The following is a 16790-nucleotide window of genomic DNA, read 5'->3' as shown; positions in this document are numbered from 1 at the left end:
TTTGGGGGCAGCACCCTTTGCTCCATCTTCCACATGACATCCCCTCCAACCATTGACAATGGCTATCCCTCTGATACTTCGTGGCATAAATACCCTGATGACACCAGATCCCATCAGATCTTGGAAGTTAAATAGTGCCACGCCTGGTTAGTACTTGGATGGGAGACCATCAAGTAAAAATAGGCTATATTTCAGAGGAAGGTAATGGCAAATCACCTCTGAATAGTTCTTGCTTAAGAAAACCCTATGAAATTCATGACATGCAACTTCAAGATGGGCACACACATATACTACTCCTTTTCTTTCCTTCACCAGGAAAAACATACCTAAATCCTGCAGCTGTTCCTTGCAGAACTTGATTTCTAGATCCTTTACTATTTTTGAAACCCCCCTCTGGACATTTTCCAGATTGTCGATATTCTTCTTAATCATTTTCTTCTGATAGCATTTTCTATTTTCTAACTTTATTCCAATTGAGGGGGTAGGAATTGAATTGGAATAATGGAATAGGAAAAGGTGTTGCAGAAGTCATTTTTCCTATGAAAATCACTGCCCCCTTCTTTTCTCCTCACAGCTGCAATAAGCTGAGATACATATCGTGTGCAATTGCAGTTGTCATCAATGTCATATTCAATTTGTTTCTACAATATAAGCAGCAAATATCAAAGATATTTGATAGAAAGGGCCTTTGACAGACAACACCCAACACTGAACTCCAGATGTCACAGGCAACATCCCTGTTATTAGTTACACATGACTACTTGTTTACAGAGAGGGAAGAAACCAGGAGCATCCAATTTTTTCTCAGCTCAATTAATTGCAATTGGTTCACCCACTGAACACAGACAGTTGAAGTAATGAGTGAAAATTATCAGTGAATTAGAACATTCAGTTAAAATGAGGAATCATGATCATTCTGTTTATTCTCTGTATTCAGGTAAGCTGCCCTTAGCTATTACTCACCTTTGTTTGACAGGAAATCTTGAGTACCTGTAGCTGCTCCTTCACCATTTAATACCATGCCACTTCCAGCTGAAATTGAGACATTCAAGATATAATTTAACCCATCCAGATTCTGGTAGTATTAAGAGCCAAATTAAACACAACATGGAAAGAAGTGTGATCAGATCAACCATTGCTTTTCAGAAAAAGTTAGGAGTCTGAACCTCATTCTCTAAAGTTTAGGATGTTTATCAACTGGGACATACTGAACTTAAAAGGGCTTTGTATTGTTTTTAAATGATTTGTAATTGTTTTTAAATTGTATTGTTTTAAATTTGCTGTTTGCCGCCTTGAGTCCCTATATTAGGAGAAAGGTGGGATATAAGTGAAAAAGAAGAAGAAGAAGAAGAAGAAGAAGAAGAAGAAAGAAGCAGTGGCAGCAGCAGACTACTTAGAAGTGGGATCTTCATATTGGCAAAACATTTAATATATCACAGAACCAGTCCTCAGCCAGTTCAACAAAAGTGTTCTTGTATCTAACTTGTAACTAGCTAGTATACTTGTAGACATAAATAACAGGGTTGCTAACAGGATAGTAAAATAACAACATAGCCTGCAATCCTATATGTCCTTACCTGGGCACAAGAACCACTGAAGTCAATGGGGCTTAATTCTGAACAGTAATGTGTAAGATTGCATTCTAACAACTCACTACTGCAAATTATCAGTGTACCAAATGCTATGTGACAATCTGTTGAAAATGCAAAACAAAGATATCACATATTATTGTGAAAGAGTGTGTATATTATTTTCTGCTTGGATTCTGCCATCTGGTTCCCTTTTTTATTGTTCATTTTGAGTATTTTAAAGGAGCCTATGCTACATATTTGTGTCTTGCAAAACTGAACCAGACTACACATCTTTTGTTTTGGGAAATCTGTACCCGTGTACAAATTACTGAATGAAAGTCTCTCTGCAACACCAGCTCATACAAAACTGTCTCCTAGCCCAATGTCTGCAATGTCATGCTAAGTATTGTGGATGAGATCTGAAAACATGTAGGACAGAAAAATGTTTCATGACAGGTTGCAGTAAGCTAATTTCTTCTATGAAACTAGCCACTTCTATAAACCTAGCCACTGTCCAGTCATGATTTTGCTTTCTGTTTACCAGTTTTCCACACCATAAAGTTAGCTTCAAATACTCTTTTAGTTGGTTTAAAGCCAATTTAATGAAGTGTCAAAATGCACATTATTTATGAAGAGGATAAGAACTCAGTAGAATATGATGCATGTCTATGTAATCAGAGAGCCTGAGGATTATTATTTAATGGAGCAGAATTAATTATTGCCTTGGAGAAGGCCAACTATTCACCCCATCATCACCAGCTGGAAGGTGAGTGCTTGCCTAATGGCAGCTGGGAAACAGTGGAAGAAAAAAAACCCTCTCCATCACGTAAATAAGATGTTCTCATAATGGGAGACTTGGGACCTTTCTATATTCCCTGCTTGAAAGAATTACTATTAGCACTTTTCGTGACTAAACCAATTCAGGTGCAATGATCAACTTTAGTGAGTGATTTCAGAATAGCTACTTTGACCTTTGCAAACAACAACTTAGTGTCAGTACAAGTAGTACTGCTGGCATAAATTAAAAATTAGAAAAGGCTGATTCACAATTTAACACACTGCAATGTTTTCCCCCAAGGTTTCCTGCCTCCTACTGCTAGCTATACTGACAATTAGTAGATATTAAGAACTGGAAAGTGGAAATATACTTTAAATTGTGAAGTCGAAGGCTTTCATGGCTGGCATCCATAGTTTTTTGTGGGTTTTTTGGGCTATGTGGCCATGTTCTCTGAAGAAGCCAGCCACAGATGCTGGCAAACGTCAGGAATAAACTCTTCTAGAACATGGCCACATAGCCCGAAAAACCCACAAAAAACTATACTTTAAATTGCTGTAGTTCAAAAGGTTCAAAAAGATCTGAACTTCACAGTGCACACAAAGAGGAGGTTTCAGCCTATGTTGTTCTCTGTTAACCTATTAAACCAGCAGGCACCGGTGTAGTCTTCATCATTTTTATGGTATTCATGATATCTGCTATCTCTGGACCATTCCTGTATTTTACATTGAGCATTTTACAATGCAAGATCAGGAAAATTCGAAGTTAGTATCTAGAAATGTGACATATACTAAGCAAAAAACAAAGAGGACTTAAAGAAGAAATTTCAGTTTTTGTAAACCGAGGATGAAGAAGCCAAATATGAATATGCTTTTTATGGTTTTCTCCAGGACTGTAATGTATTATGGAGGCATCTTTTCTGCCACCAGTCTTTTTCAGAGATTTCCATCCTGACATATCTTGTTATTGGCACATGGAAAGACAATGGTTGAAAAGACTACTATGACAGATAGTATAGACTCAAGAAATATAAGTTCTTTCATTAATTCCTAAAATTCTGTGTTTGCTGAACACTAGCCTGGAAATATAAAACATGAATTAATAAAATGCTGTGCTGGAGGTGAAAATCAAGGTTTCTCCAGATGCACTCCTCACCATTAGCTATACCGGCTAGGTCCTTTTCTGCATGGTCCAAAAGGGCCACCCCCTCCCCAATTCTGATGTTTAGATGTAGGTTCTAAACAAAAACTGGGACATAACAGCCTTAAAATGGTTTTCAAAAACATACCTCTTGCTCTGGATTTTCCCGGAAGATCCAGAGCCCTCCATTCCCATGCTGCCGTAGCTGTCTGCACGAGTGTCCCAATGAGCTACCCAGTATGCCCAGCCATCATTTTATCACTCTGCATCTCATTCTGACTTCAGAAGTGAGTGACATGCTGGGTGGCTCAGAGGGACACCCATGCAGACAACCACACAGCACAAGACACAGGTCAGGTAATGGGGGTAGGTCAGGGCAGTTGCAAGGCCAGTGTACTCTGGGTTGCCCCCAGAGTATTCTAGCCAGTGCAGACATGGCCTAGGATTAATAGGACCTGAGGTTCAAAAACATTGGAGTGCCACATGATTCCCACCCAGTCCTATGCAAACACAGTCATGGTGTTTGCAGAACTAGGAGCACTGCTTATTTTAAAAAGTGCAAATACAATGGACTACTTTGTACATTACAGGTAACACAATTAAGATAATAAAGTAAAAGAAAAAAAGAGTATATCATATGTGTACTTTTCTTAAAATTATTTCCGCTCTTTGGTACAGCCAATTATTAAATGAGAATGGGACGTTTGCATTTCATGACTACCAATCATATATTTTTATACTACACACCACATTCATTTGGGAATTATTTCTTAAATAATATTCATTTATTAGCCATTTCTTTCTATTCACATGCAATTTTTAGTAAATGTCCATGATTATACATATTAATGCAACATACCTGGTTTTATTCCCCTTGACTTTGCAGGGGAAGTCACAGCACTGATTAGGTTGCATAACACTGTTCCTCTGCTAATCATTTTCTGAATATCAGGTGCCTTTGAACTCCATTCCTCTTCCAAATTCTAAAAAACAAAACAAATTATTACCTTCAGCCACTTACTGTATTTTAGTAGAAGAGACAAATCACAGTTCAAGTCTGGAGGACTTGATATGGTCAGTAATGATCTGATCACGACAGATAGCATACTGTCTCACCCATCCAGCCATGACCTGTTATATTTCTTATGTAGTGTATGATTGCAGTTAGCAGACTTGAGAGTTCAGCTTATCCTGAAAGATCTCCTCTCTATACCAGATGCATGTAGATGAAATGTGAATATCCATTGCTGAGGGAAATCAATTTCATAACCTGCTAAATTAGAATGCCTCCTCTTGAGGGAGAATTCAGGAGATCAACGGCATCATCATCATCATCATCATCATCATCATCATCATCATCATCATCATCATCATCATCCAGTGGGGCCTTGGTTTCCAGTGGGCTTTGGTTCCAGGACCCCCATGGATACCAAAATCCATGGATATTAAAATCCCATTAAATACAATGTCATAGTAAGATGGTGTCCCTTGTATAAAATCGCAACATCAAGTCTTGCTTTTTGGAATTTATGTATTTTAAAAAAATATTTTCAAAGTGTGGATGCTTGAATCCGTGGATTAAAAAATCCCCATGGATAAGGAAGTATATTTATTTATACCCTGCCCTTTCCCCCAAACTGGGAGATGACAAACATTTAAGAAAAGTTTGTGGGGCAATTATAAAATGTCATTTGACACCTTGCAAAAGACAAAGACAATCACAGCAAAAACTGCTACCAAAACACAACAAAGACTTTGGTCCAATTCTGTAGTTTTGTGAGACATTTAGCCTCCCAGAATTCCCTAGTTAAAGCATGTCAAACTGGATTATTTCTGCAGTGTGGATAGGACCTAATTTATGTATTTAAACCATGTTAATTCTATTCTTATAAAAATTATAAAACTGTCTCTGCTACAAGAGCTTTTGCTGATCCACATCTGAATATATAAATATCTGTCCATCTGCTGGTCTATCTATCTCCCAATTTAACAATTTGGTAGAAACCAAATTCTCTTTTGCTGCAGCCATTTCTCAATTTACTGCCAACAGATGGCACAGTTACCCACATAGGTATCTTTTTGCACACACTGAATGTGGCCTTCTTCTTTGGAATAAAATGGGAGTGAATCCCTCATATATAAGGAGTTCTGAATTGAAATAGCTGTTCATACTGATGCTGTTACAAGGATATTATCACACACACACACCGATATTAGCTTTTTTTTGGTCTCTAAAGCAAAAAGGACAATGCGGTTAAATGACATACCAATCTTGTTAACTAACATATTTCCTGCAACTATAAGAAACCTCTCACCTTGGTGATTTGCAAGTGCTTCTTTAAAGTATCAGTATTCAAAGAAGGTTCAGTGTCTGGAACTTTTTTGATCATCTCATCTATCCATTTCTTTAAAGTTTCTACATGAAGGTTAAATGCATCCATCTGCTGTTGGCAAGAGGACACATCCTCTTCTCTATATAATTAAAAATAATAGTGACAGTTAGAAGAGATAGAATCTCTATTTGAAATTAACTATTGTAACATTAATTACATCAAAAGCACTGTTTATTTATTTATCATAATCAATATCCAAGACAATGTACAGAAATAATATACTAACGACACACATCCTTCCAAAGGCTGCATAATATAATAATAAAAAGAGAGCATGGGAGAAAGTGATGGATGAATACTGAGATAGGGGAAATAGTTTAGATACTCTAGATATACAAAGTTATAAATCTATAATTGAACCAGAGTTCCAAAGGCTTTAAAAAACAAATTAACAAACAAAAAGTTTTTAACTGAGATTTAAAAACAGTAACTGAATAAACAGTTCATAGATATTCGGGAAGACAATTGTAGGAGTATGGAGCAGCAACGCAGAGGGATAAAGGTGAGTAATGGACCAAAAAAACCAGTTTTTACAGAAGTAATTTCATAAAGATAACAACAGTCAGGACTGAAAGACCACCTTTGGCATGCCCTGTGCTTTGCACAGACAGAGCAACTGTCTACACAATTAAAATACTTCTCATTCAAATTGAATAGACTGTGATCTGGACGATCACATTATTTGGATGAATTTGGGCTTCTTGTGGGGGTAGGGGAACATCTGTAAATTTCTGTAAAAAGGATATGTGGTTTTTACTAGGGTATGTGAGAATATGCATTATCGAATGGCTGTCTATCTGTTTCACATAGGTTTGCATGGCTGTGCATTTTCAGCAGAGGAAGGGTGAACAGCTGCAAATTTGCACAGGAAAAAGAAGTCAGTTGAGTTTTGATGCAAATGTGTGAAAATCCGCAGAAATTCACATAATACGCTTACATGTAGACCAGTCTAGAGAAGCTGTCAGCTTTGTTTTCTGAATCCAGCCTCCCAACAGTACTTTGTAGCCAGAATCACCAGGGCCCATGCTGGGAACTGGCAACTGAGTAGGTCAGACCATCATACACTGCTGTTCAGATTGCAGCCTATCCTATGATTCTATGTATAAATCCTTGCTCTACTGTAGGTCTTTCTTGTTTCTGCAAAGTCATTATAAACCGTTTAACTTTCCCATTTATAAATTTCTAAATAATTGCAACCACCTTATACGTCTGTGCAGGTTGTAATGAGAGGCTCTAATTATTAGGGTTGCAAATTTAAATCAGTGCAACTGGCATTGCTTTGATTAATTAATTGATGGGAGGATTTAGTAAGAATCCCTCAATAGCAGTGGGACTATAAATTAAAGACATACATTTAGTTTTTATTGATATTTCATTTGCAATATATCACTGTAGTACAACCACGCCCCCATAAAAACATTAAAAATTACCTGTTCATCTAGCATTCAGTTAAAGCTTGCATTTATTTATTAACTTCTAAGCTATCCTTAAAAGGCATCGCTCACGAAATCTTGATTAATATGCAATTTATTTTATTGTAATTAAGTACATATAAATCAGCTAAAAGGCAAGTAATTAACCAGTAATCACCGAACTGTTTTGATGCATTTTAATCATCTTCATTATCACTATTTTTACTGCTCTAAAATTCTGCCACTATACTCACTTTTCTCGTATGGTTTCTTCCACTTCCCTAAATTTCTTTGACAGGGCATTTACTTTTTCTAACACTAAAGATTTGTCCCCAGGAAGCGCATGAGGAGAAAGTTCTTCAATGAGGTGTTGCAAAACTTCAAGATCTCTTTTCTGCTCTGTCAATTCAGTGTTGGTTTCCTAGAAAATGGATAAGAAAGTAATTGCTTCATACTTGACTGCATGACCTGGTGTTCAGAATTCAGTCCTTGAACTCAGCATGTTTCTTCATAATTGTGAATGGGGTCGCTATATCCACTAGCATATTGCTTAATATGGTGGTAATTTGCATAACTATAAAAGATTTACATTTACAAAATTACCTGAACATATTGGGACATTTCAGTAACATCCTTTCCTGGAATATCGGCCTCACTTAGTGCGTGAGTTTTCTTATCCAAAAATGACTGAAGTTTATCAGAAAGGCATTCAAATAGTTCTACTTTACTCTTCAGTCCTTCCATCTTTCCAAGTTTTTCTTTGTGTTTCTTATTTGCTTCACCAAAACGTACAGAAAGTTCATTCATTTTAGCTTGTAAAGAGGATGCAGTGGATGGATCTGCTGTTTCCATAAATTTCTTCATTTTTTCTTTCATGGCATTTAGGCGGCTTTGACGACCTAGAATGTCTTGTTCTAATGCCTGAAATAAAACAAAGACATCTGAGAAAACAGACAGGATCTCTAAGTATATACTTCTATGCAGGTGAAGTGATCATCAACAGATTAAAATAACTATGCTTCTCAAAGCCTGCTTCTATAGCAATGGTAGCCACAACTACAAACTGAAATGGTTAGTACTCAAAGGGGATGAAAATGACTTTAACGGGTTTTGTGCAACCATTGCTTATACCTTCTGTGGGATACTGCTAATGTATTTGAGTTAACAGATGCTTGAATTGAGAGTGGTGGAGCTGATGTCCAATTTTCAGATGTTTGGCATCTTACGTTTTCTGCTATGTTAGCATATGAGCAGCTAAAGGTAAAGGTAGTCCCTTGACATGAATGTCTAGTCATAACCAACTGTAGGGGGCGCTGATCATCTCCATTTCTAAGCTGAAAAGCCCGTGTTGTCCAAGGACTGCTCTGGTGGTCATGTGGCCAGCATGACTCTACCGAATGCTGTTATCTTTCCATTGAGAAGGAGTACATATTTATCTACTTGTATTTTCAAGCTTTCCAACTGCTAAGTTGGCAGAAGCTAGGTCTAGTGACAGGAGTGAATACCATCATGCAGCACCTGGGCCTCAAACTATTAAGCTGCCGATCTTGCAATCAACAGAGTCAGCATTTTAACCGCTTGAGCCACTGCATCCCTATGAGCAGCTAGTCGCCTGTAAATGTGCTATGAGCACTTGAGAAACTTGTTATCTAAAAGAATCTTAATGCCACCCTCTTACAACGTGCATTTTCTTCAAATACTAAGACTTTTGGTGATTCTTAATTTTTATCTAACTTTTATTTTAATAAAAGATTTATCTAAGCATTACGTTCTTGATACCTAGAAGAAAAATCTGCTCTATTAAAACTTTTCTTACCGTACTTTTACTGATGACATCTTGAAGAGCAGCAGAATTCAAAGGCACTTGACCTTGCTCCTCAAGACTCTTCTCAACAGCATTCATCCAATCAAGCATTTCATCCAATCCATCCTGAACGCTTAATGAACGTGTCAGAGTGATTTGGAGTTTCTCATTACGATCATTCACTGCTTTGGATAACTGATTATACTTATCCACAATAGTATCTGAAAGAAACAGGGAAAAATTACAGATTTATAATCTTACGATACAAGGAGCTGCCTTTAACAGTGTTAAACCAACATAAGTATTTTATCCAACACAATTGAGTGAAACCTGACAACTGTGTTCCAGAAGAAGTCTTCTCCACCCACAGTCTGTAAGGTCTTGACATCAGAGATGCAAAAACTGAACTTCCTATTTTTCATCTTCATTAGGAATGCCTTACCATTAACCTGCTATTGGCAGGTGGGATTTAAAGACATTTTAAGAGCACTGAGGTAGAGGAACAATCTTCCACAATTCTGTGTTTTAGGTAGTCCTCAAGCATGATAAGGTGTACACATTTAATTTAATAAAAAAAAAATCATAGCTTTGGAGGAGTGAATACTGTCCCTATTGGAATGACTGATGAGATGCTAGGGGTCATAGTGAACAAAAAGATATTTAAAGTTATTAGTTGCTTGTCATGTTTAACATGTTACTGTCCATATTGATGGAAATGAAAGTCCAAAGTCTTTCCCCATATTTTATCTATTCTTATAAAAGGTGAATTTGTCACTTTCCATAACATTACTATAAATAGTGTCAGAGATCAACATTAGTCCACCAGTTTATGAACCTTGCTCCATCCTGTTATATCAACCTGAATATTTCAAACATTTTTATGCAGTTAATACTTTCCTTCTGATTCAACAAAACTGCCCCCCCCCCCCATTCACAGCAACCATTTTGCTCAAATATATGATAAACTAGCTTTGGGGTAATTTCTAACCCCAAATGTGAAACTTTCGCATAGTGCTTCATAACATAAATGTATTTTTGGTTCTTCTATCTACTGTGCACAGATACCGTTTCAACTGCCCTAACCATGCAGTTGTGAAATGTTAGTGTTAAGTACATATGTATTAGATAAGTACCTTAACAGACCAATTTTTTGTTTATGTTAAAATGTTGTGGAGTTATTTCCCATATGCTATTCATGTAAGTTTGCGCACTTTACATTCTATGATATTATTTCACCCCAATATCTTATATGAAACTATGTTGTTTTACTTGAAAAAGGAGTCTAATAAACTTCATGGAATAAAGGAATGCTTTTTCCATTCCAAATGATGTCATGCTTAATAACTTTTACCCGGTATTTTATCTACATGGTTCCCTTGGGGCGCAATTGACTCTCATCTCCCTTCCCCGTAACTGGATAGTCTTCTATGAATGGACTCCTGAACTTTTAACACTTGTTTTTTAAAAAAATAATATGAGATGCCCTCATTCTGTCAGAATGTGTTTAGTGTTTCATAACACACTTGACAAGAATTCTTTTCTCTATGCAAGTTTTATTCATGCAAGAGTCCTAATGCTAAAATGTTACCATCTGTTTTGTATAGAAAATATTGCTATGTCATAAGATCAGCCCTCTCAGATGTTCTTCTAACTTGATTTGCAGTAGGTCCATATCCAAACATTCGCCCAAGCAGCCCTCAAGATTTACTCACTGTAACTGTCATGTTATAGACCAAATAATAAGCTTAGACCAAGAAGCATGCTGTAAACAAGACAGTAATTGACATAGAGAGGTCACAGTACTGAGTATACTCAGTCTCAGAGCACAACCAGAGGGACTGAGCATTTTCTTCCCTTACAGATCTTAATCTAAACTCATCAACCTATGCTGTTGGGAGTCAGAAAACAGCGGGAGGGGGGCACATTTACAACAGGAGGAACCCACAGATACCAGTTATGTTTCTGTGAGGAAAGTATGGATTCTTCATTAGTATTCTGGTTGCAATCAAGTATTATTCAACACTGCATTTCCAGGCACTTGAAAACATGGGATTTTCTCTGTTTTTGATGTGTGTAACCACAACTGAGATACTTCCAGCTAAGCCTTGCAGATAAAACAGTTGATCCATTGTTAAAAAGACCTCTTAAGGTAAATTGCAAAGAGATTTAAGGAAAAGGAGTATATGAATGGATTCTGTGAGAGATGGATTTTGCTTGTTCTTTTTCCCTAAAGAATTTTCATGACTGGTGTTATTTTGCCATAAAGAGGGTAATTCTATCAACTACTTTGCATTCAAATTACCAGGACAGGTAAATAAAATACTTCAGCTTCAGATATGCAGCATAATTTGTTTTGCAAAATCATTCAACATCTTTCTACAGCAAATGTAATACAAATGAACAGCTCAAAGAGCAAGTGACTAAAAAATGGACCAAGAGCTGATAAAGAAAACACTAAAAAATCAGGCTAAGCACTGCCAAAGGTAAAAATAAAAAGAACTATAGCAGTATTTTAATACATTAACTTGTAACTGTTGAATGTTAAACTGATGGGCTTCATATACTTTAAGGTTCAGAAAAGGGAATTAAAGGCTTAAATCTGTATATCCAATTGAGACCAAAAATTTATTTGTTAAACATGTTAGATAAGATTCCTTTACAAATTAGGAGAAAACATGAACAGGTCTTGTTTTATTTAATAACTGTCGCCAGAATCACAATTGCACAATTCTGGAAAAACCAGGAAATGCCGAATAAAGAGGTTTGGATGTTGAAGGTATATGAAATGTGTGAAATGGACAAACTGGCCACTTAAATCAGAAAGACACACAATTAATAGAGGATGAACGGGCACCAATACTGTTATATTGTAAGAACAAACAATAAAGGGTGCAGAACACTGTTTTGAGAAAGTGACTAGTATAAAAAAAATGCTCAAAATGACAAATAAACTCTGGGGACATAATAGAAAATTAGGAAAAGGGGGGGGGGAGAGGAGTATTTTACAGATCAATGTATAGATTTGTGACCAGGATTAAGAGGGTCTATGGAAGTACTGTTTCAAGGTATTTTCTTATATTTGTGGCAAAACTTGTTATAGCTTTAGTTTTATTTGCTTTTAAAATAAAATAAATATAATAAATAAAAAAGGAATTAAAAATGCACAAAATACATCATGCAAGTTTAGCAACGAAAAGTACGTGTTAATGGAGTTTAAATTTTATTACTTGTCCTCAATGCTCAAAAGCACTTTAGGACTTCTATGGGGTCAAGCAGACTGCCAGGTTGGAGTGGCCTTTGGCCACCAGCCTCAATGGCTCCCAGTTTGGTGTGTGGCCACCACTGCAGTCCTGAACAGGCCACCAGCAAGGAGTGTTTTTTTTTGCACTCCTTTTGCTGGCGGCCCTAGGTTGCATTAAATTGCTATGGCATGGCTTCAGCCCAATCCAGGGTCTGTGTCATCTGTCATCAGGCACTTTTGGCCTGTTTGGGGGGGGGGGGGGGGCAAGGTGACCTTGGAGTAGCAGAACCCCTTCCTGACTTCATGACAAGTCATATAAGAATCCAGAAAGCGTGAGCACGAGCCTCATTATATCCACACGCTTTTTGCCTTATGCGGGGGTGGTTAGGTCCAGAACAGATCAACGTTCTTGATTGAAAGACTCAAAACTGAACCAGTGTTGATGCTTATCAGTGCCTGGATGAAAAACTACCAAGACCCTCTTCTAAGTCACTTCAGTACATCCTGTCCTTCAACCAAATACACCCTTTGCACTTTAATCAGACTCCCTCCCTCTCCCTGTACATGTGACTGTGATATATCTGGATTTACCTCCACCCAGATTGTGTTATTTTTTGCTGATTACAGCAGAACAGCAGAAAAAATGGAGCAAAGGAGGAGATGGGCAGTGCAATAAAAAAGAGAAAGAGGAAAGGATGTAACTTCTCTAATCTTTAATTGTGAAAAATGGAAGAAGAAATCAGAGTAGTTAATCATCATACCCAGTGTATTTCGGATTTCATCTTTATCTGGCAGTAATTCTCCCCTTGTGTCGAAAAGCACGTCTGCTGTTTTTTTCAGTTTCTCTACAGCAACTTGGTGACCAGATACTTGTCCTTGAAGCACCTGTGGAATGGTGTCATTGTTACAATTACTTTTCCAGGCAATATACAATAAGTAAAAATGATATTGGCTTAGAGGGCAGAAGATATATTTAATCATCACACAGAAGACTTTTTACATCTTGTTCTGCTAGTGAACATCCAAGCAGCATCTGTGACAACGCCAGGCATCAGAGCTTTGAACTAAAAAAAACCCTTTGTTTTGTCTACCAGTTTTTATGCTCTGCTTTTTGACTCAGACAAGGCTAGTTTGTAGCTGAGACATTTTGAAATGTACAGTGCACCTGTACATTTCTTGTTCATTTTGATGGGATCTGCAGAAGAGGACATCTTAGTGACTCACACTCCTGCTCTTAATGGTACCCTAACCCACTTTCCTTTACAGTACAGCCACCTCTGCCCCTGAGAAACAGGAGATGTTGAGACATATTGTTGTGAGGCCATTATTATTTTTATTCTTTAATCCATTATCACTGACCATGATACACATATTACAAATTGTAACTGCAACATGATGGCCACTATAACAGTGATTTCAGAAAAACAAGCTCTCACAATTAACAGAGTTTTCCTGATGCACAGGAATAGCATCCATGAATGGGAAGAGAGTTTATTATATTATTAAAATACAGCCTGTTATGTCAATTTGTCTTTGGGGTTGGTAAAGTTGGAAAGCTGGAACACCAAAGCACTCTGTTCCAACTTTATTTATATTACTGCTTAATGTCAGAACATACAACATTTATTTGGAACCTGGAAGGGCATGGGTCAAAGAATTCCAGATATATGCAGCGTTTAATTCAGTGACTAACAACATAATCCTACACGATTTATTGGAAGTAAGTCCCACTATGTAGTGTGCCTAATAGAACTTTGGGGGTGAAATAGACTGGCGGAAGGGGTGGTTTGAAGCTGCCCCTTCTGAAGCCAGATTGGGACCTTGGCAACTGCATGCCACAGCCCCAATCTGCCTTGAAGTTGCCCATAAAAGGAATGACAAAAAGCCAGCTTTTCTGCCCGTGTTGTGGCCAGAAGCTGGCTTCATGACACTCCGGCGGAGAGAAAACACTGCACTGCCGGACTGTTATGAAGCCACCCCCATGTAAATAGCATGCGGCATGTAAACACTGTGCTCCTGAGCTTCTCGGAAGGTGCCACAAAGAGCCTGTCTGTTTTGTCCCTCAGTTGAGAAGCATGCACTAGCAAAGTGATTACTGTATATTCATCTGATTGTAATGAACAATCTAAACTCTCAGGGAAAGGAGTTCCAGAGCCTGCTAGCAGCCATCAAGAAGGTCCTCTCTCATGTTCCCAACAGATGTATCTGTGAGAGTGGTAGGACAGAAACAAAGGCCTCCTCAGCAGATCTCAAAACATGAGTAGGTTTGAATGAGAGAATACCAATCTGGACCTGAGATGTATTGAGCTTATTAGGCCATAAACTGTTCTTTAAATTGTATTGGGAAATGGACTGGTAATGGTTCTAATGCAACAAGCAACTTGTGTCCTCCCTGTAGCCAGCCCAGTAACAATGTAATTGTTCTTTGGAAACTTTCTGTTTCAGGAAGGCAGTGGCTCTGTTTATTCTTCGAAAACTATGATTTTGTCAATGTGGATAGTCTCACTGCCAATGCAGACAACAACTATTCTATGTACAATTGCTATAACCCATTAGTCTCCTGGTGTCCATCTTGGCAATCTGCCTCTCCATACTTAGCTAGACTGTTTCTCAAACAACATACATACATGCAGCATTGTATAGGCTGGGACCAGAAGTGTTTCAGATTTTGATTCCCCCCCCCCCCAGATTTTGGAATATTTGCATAGATATAATCAGATATCTTGGAGATGGGATCTACGTCTAAACACAAAATTAATTTACATTTCATATACACCTCATAGCTTGAAGGTAATTTTATGCAATATTTTAAATAATTTTGTGTATGAAACAAAGTTGAAACAAGGCTCTGCCTTGTGAACAGTTGAGCAGGATTGCTATATTCACCTCCTTGAAACATCATGTCAGAACTCAAAAAGATTTTGATTTTGGAACATTTTGGATTTCAGATAAGGGATACTTAGCCTGTACCAGCCTGGAAGAATTTTCCACAGCTTACCCTCCATTGCCATAGTATTCAACAATCTAGAGTAATTACCATATCATGATATGATCATAGACTAGGATTTTGTAGAGGACTGGCTCTGTTATAATAAGGTATATTTATTCTTTATTTTTGCTACGATAATTGTAATTTTCATAAAGGTTTTTTGAGGGTTACAAGAACTGTTTTGCTTTAGAAAAACAAATCAAGCCTTTAAACATGCCTAGAAAGTAATCCAGTGCCTTGAGCAATGAATAATATTTTGAACTGCTAATCCCTATAAAAAGATTATCCACCATTATGCTGCCAAGGTCAGTGCCTTGACGGATTACCAGATAAGTGTGTCAGCTGCAAAAGGCAGCCCTAACCTACAACACCTGACTTTTTAAAAAGTGCTCTTTGTTCACCGCTCTTACTTTTAATTCTGGTCCAAGTTTTATACTTCCCTTCCTCTGAAACATTCCAGCTGACACTGCATTCCCTTCTATCTCATTTTCCTAACATCTTCCCACCGCTTAGTGGTCAGATGTCATTTTATTTGAAATATAAATAAACCCAAACTCCAGTAAAGCCACAAAGCTTGCATTTATTGTGCTGGTTGCATTGTCAATCAAGATGTACAGAGCTCATTTTTTTCTTTAGCTCCTGAGGGCCAGCTAAAAGTCAACATCCTTTTTAAGGGTCCACACTTCACATAAAAGACATGATAAAACTGCACCAACCTATCATGGTTTGTAATAAAATATTGTGCCAATAACCTGACAGATTTTAACAGTAAATGGCTATGTATTTGTAGAAAAAGGGGACACTATATTTACAGATCAGAAATATAGTTGTAGAGGATTTCCTGCATTAACAGAGGGATATATTAGATGAACTCTGAGGTCATATCTAATTCAAAGACTCTATGAGATAACATCAACTCTCATCCCGCAATGCTATGTGGATATAATTTTAACTGTGGCGGTACTAACCAACCAACATTTGAGGAAATGTTTTTGTCCAAAAAGCAAAACAAAACCAATCTCATCCCCCCCCCAATTGTCCTTTAAAGGTAAAAAACAACAACCCATAACTCTTAACAAAGCCAAGCAAATGCATACAACTCAGAGAACTTTGTAGTCAAAAGGGCAAATTTTAGCTTGAACATCAGTGCACCACAGGCATACCCATACAGTAGCCATACTATTAGGTGGTGCATCATGTCATAATGTATACTTGGAAAATTATGCTCAGGTACAAAATATGGCTGGTGTCCTGTTGGTAAGCTACACAGTCATAAGTTAGACTTTCAACTTCACAACCCTTTCCTATTCATATTTACCACAGTGGTATAATTGCCATGAATGTACATGCTCCAGAGACAGCTAACCAGTCACATCAAGGGATGCAGTGTGGTCCTAGTGTAGTGGTGGAATTTTCCTGTTATAATACAAAGCCTTAGAAAGATGGAGTCACTTGGGTTAAGAGA

The 16790-nt window shown here is 37.5% G+C and overlaps 1 protein-coding gene across 1 annotated transcript in view; it reads right to left on the bottom strand.

The window, feature by feature from the left end:
* DST (dystonin) overlaps window positions 1–16790 on the bottom strand; it is a 407480-nt gene that overhangs the window by 113192 nt on the left and 277498 nt on the right. Inside the window, exons 39-45 of the mRNA XM_042457373.1 lie at window positions 13098–13221; window positions 9108–9316; window positions 7895–8212; window positions 7546–7712; window positions 5802–5958; window positions 4346–4469; window positions 964–1032 (exon numbers count right to left, since the gene is read on the bottom strand). Of these exons, the coding sequence (XP_042313307.1) occupies window positions 964–1032; window positions 4346–4469; window positions 5802–5958; window positions 7546–7712; window positions 7895–8212; window positions 9108–9316; window positions 13098–13221 (1168 nt within the window). The remainder of the gene's footprint in view (window positions 1–963; window positions 1033–4345; window positions 4470–5801; window positions 5959–7545; window positions 7713–7894; window positions 8213–9107; window positions 9317–13097; window positions 13222–16790) is intronic.

Source organism: Sceloporus undulatus, chromosome 1, assembly GCF_019175285.1.
Source record: "Sceloporus undulatus isolate JIND9_A2432 ecotype Alabama chromosome 1, SceUnd_v1.1, whole genome shotgun sequence".
Classification (NCBI taxonomy): Eukaryota; Metazoa; Chordata; class Lepidosauria; order Squamata; family Phrynosomatidae; genus Sceloporus; species Sceloporus undulatus.
The sequence above is the reverse complement of the archived record's forward strand: the minus strand, read 5'-3'. Positions and strand labels throughout refer to the sequence as shown.